Source organism: Brachycentrus maculatus, unplaced genomic scaffold, assembly GCF_059751285.1.
Source record: "Brachycentrus maculatus isolate JH-2025_06_01 unplaced genomic scaffold, ASM5975128v1 h1tg001655l, whole genome shotgun sequence".
Lineage (NCBI taxonomy): Eukaryota > Metazoa > Arthropoda > Insecta > Trichoptera > Brachycentridae > Brachycentrus > Brachycentrus maculatus.
This window is the reverse complement of record NW_028282266.1, coordinates 10,446-13,446: the sequence shown is the minus strand read 5'-3', so window position 1 is coordinate 13,446 and position 3,001 is coordinate 10,446. Positions and strand designations below refer to the sequence as shown.

The 3,001-nt window shown below is 41.8% G+C and overlaps 1 protein-coding gene across 1 annotated transcript; it reads right to left on the bottom strand.

Annotated features, from left to right (window-relative positions):
- Nucleotides 1–1,066: 1,066 nt before the first annotated feature.
- LOC148298745 (oxysterol-binding protein 9-like) lies at nt 1,067–2,461 on the bottom strand. The gene is made up of 3 exons (XM_088276670.1): nt 2,273–2,461; nt 1,899–2,218; nt 1,067–1,163 (listed from the first exon to the last, which is right to left on the bottom strand). The coding sequence occupies exons 1-3, from the start codon at nt 2,459–2,461 to the stop codon at nt 1,067–1,069; spliced, it is 606 nt and encodes a 201-aa protein (XP_088132796.1).
- Between the last annotated feature and the right edge of the window lie 540 nt (nt 2,462–3,001).

The window sequence follows — 3,001 nt, the reverse complement described above, 5'->3', positions numbered from 1 at the left end:
TACAGAAACTATAACAGCCCATGCAATCAGCTGCTGTAATATTCATGCTTTGAAACCCAAGGAGAAAACCTAAGGAGGTTTATCACCCAATCAGATGTGAGTGGAGGGTGGGGAAATGAGGCTGTTGAAGTGGCTCTTCAGCACGTCAACAATCAAAAAGACATAAACGAACTCATTATCTTCGCAGATGCTCGGGGAAATACGAAACAGGAAGTGTTTGAAAAAAGAAATTCTACCAAAGGGGAGGAAAACAATAGACAGGCTGCAGGCTACACAGAAACTTGCACATAGGACGAGCTCGCAAGAATCGTTCATTCCAAAATAAAAATTCATAGCTTTTATTTGCAAAAGGGTAAATAAATTGAAGACTATTATCGGGATTTAAGTAAACAGACCATGGGCACTTCCCAATATATCAATGTTTATGGGAAGTAGTCGTCGGGGATGATTACAGAGTTTATCGTCAATCGCGCACTCTCTTTGATTGGCGGAGGAGGGAAGGACAGCGATGCCTTAATTGAACAATACAAAAAGATTCTGAGTAGGAGACTGCACAAATGATTGAATCCAATTAAATCATAGTATACCGCATATGAGTCTGAAAGGGCTACGCATATTTATTTATTTCAATCTTTTCGACGCAGCTGGAAAGGCGACGAATAAAACATTGCACCCGATATTAATTCGATGGGTTTCAATAATTTATTTATGCTGTTCTTCGGCCACTGCAATTGCAGCATTATCGATGGCAGCTTGCATACACCTTCACCGATGCTGATGGCGAGGCTTGCGAGTCTCCCATTCGTTGTGGTCATGAGATCTTTTTGTTGCAAACCTAAACTTAGAGGAATGCCTACATCTCGTTGATTTCGAGTATTGGTTTTCGGCCTCTGCTCAATGATAAGCTTGATGAGTTTTCGCTACGAAACAAATGACCGAAACTTTGAGTTTATACTTCTTTCTGTCTCTCGAGTTGCACTTTGAGGAGTTTATACTCGTTTTTCGTTGGTAGGTGTGCTATTGTAGCTGTGATGAACTCATTGGCTTTGGCTTTGTTCTTGTCGAGTCACAGCTGCTCGAAGAAGCTGAGCGCTTTTGTTAGTTCTTTGTTGCTTTTGGTTTGCTTGATGAGCAGATGCCCCAGGAAGCTGCTCTCGAGCATCCTGTAAGTAAGTCTCTGTCGTGCGGTCGTCCTTAATCTTACAAAGCAGTTGATGTAATAGACTTGCTCGAGCTGGATGAGAAGCACTATGAAAGACTTATTCTTCCTCAGCTGCACTTACTGATCTTCTTCGAGTTTGGTGAGTTGCTGAGAGAGGTGAGCTGCCATTTTCTCTGCGTTTCTGCGTAATTATGTGTATCTCTCTATTTAAAGATTGAGCCTATGGTCCTTTCACGCAGTTCATGCAGAATCTATGGTTATCTGTTCTCTGAGTATTATATAATTGTTTCTTATGAGTTCTTTGAAATGTGTTTGCTTTGAGTACCCTTCTGAGAATGTGGGAGTCGCTGTGATCAATGCTTAAATAGTTTAATATGATACATATTATTCAGAGCAATGGATAAGTGCGAATGAAGGAATAAAGAAGTGCTCGATTGAAATCAGAATGTCTCAGAGAGTCGCTTGCTTATCCATCTATCGCAGTTTCTTATCGTTCCTTTGGATAGTTTATAAACGATCTTTCTCTTTCTGGGCGCCTTCGATATTCCCATTCTGCAGTTCGAGGATATCCGCCCGGAATTTGGAATCAGAGGGCAGAGGGTTTGGATGGTCGTCAATCGGATGTGGGAGATACTCTGAAAAATCCAACACAATATTGCCATCGACTCGGATCTGCTTATGCCAAACCCCGTCGATTGCCATCAGAGTCTCTTTATACTATTTCTTGCACTTTTACCATTCGCCGGTGTTTGGCTCGGCCTCGAATCTGCAGATCTTCGCCGAAACTTGGTCGATATCGCTTTTCTTGAATAGGGAACTCGAAGGCGCTTTGTACATAATATCGGCCACCATTTTATTCTTGCGATCTATCACATAATCTAAGTTATAAGTAAGTGTACTGTTTCCATCAAATGCGAAGATGCGTTCCCCAAAGAGCATACCGCTGATGATCATCTTGTTTTGGGTGAACTCGATGAGCTGTCCGTCGTCGAATTCGATGTAGTTCGGGTATGAGGAGTATCCTTTGATGCAGTTGAGGCCGAGGCTCAACTTCGGCTACATGAGCCCATAGATCACATATCCCCTGCCCTTAAATAAAATCGATGTCACAGGAGGGTGGTGTGAAATCTGCTCCGAAAATATTGGGCAACCATCGATGAAGCCTTGGTAGGTTTCTCCTAAAATGGGATTGAACGGCTTATTCATGCTGATAATCAGGTTGGTCATCGAAATCTGCAGCAGAATAGCCTGTTTCATCCGTTCAAGAGGGCTTTTGCTGGCGGCCTCCTCGAGGAACATTGGGGCATAGGAGTAATTCCTTGAAAGGCTTTTCAAATGTGACTCTTCTCTGAATACATTCACAGGGAAAGATACGTTTAATATGCTTTTGCCCTTCATGACATTGTCTTTGATTTGGGATAGGATGTACCTGAAGACCTTCTTTTGCTCGTTTATTTGTTCCTAGTTGGTGCAAAAGAAGCCTCCGTTTTTGCCCACTTTCCAATCTTCGCACAAGTAATGCTATTTCAAATACTAGCTTTTCTAGGGTTTCGGTGACGGTTCAAGCTCGCAATATAGATTACTCATTCTTGGTCGAACAGTCTAGCATCCATTCATATGAATATTTTGCTAAGATGCGCCATTGACTGTGTTTACACTGACGCTACTTTGTTTATAGGTTGAGTTGCTATTTATTGAGGAAGCACTAATTTCGATATCTTCCTCGGTTTCTTCCATTTTGGTTGAGAAGGAGTTTGAAATTGTAGGGTATCGGTTTTCTTGATTGTCTGAAAAATATGAAGACTCGTCAAATTCAAAAACGGTATAGAACTACTCATG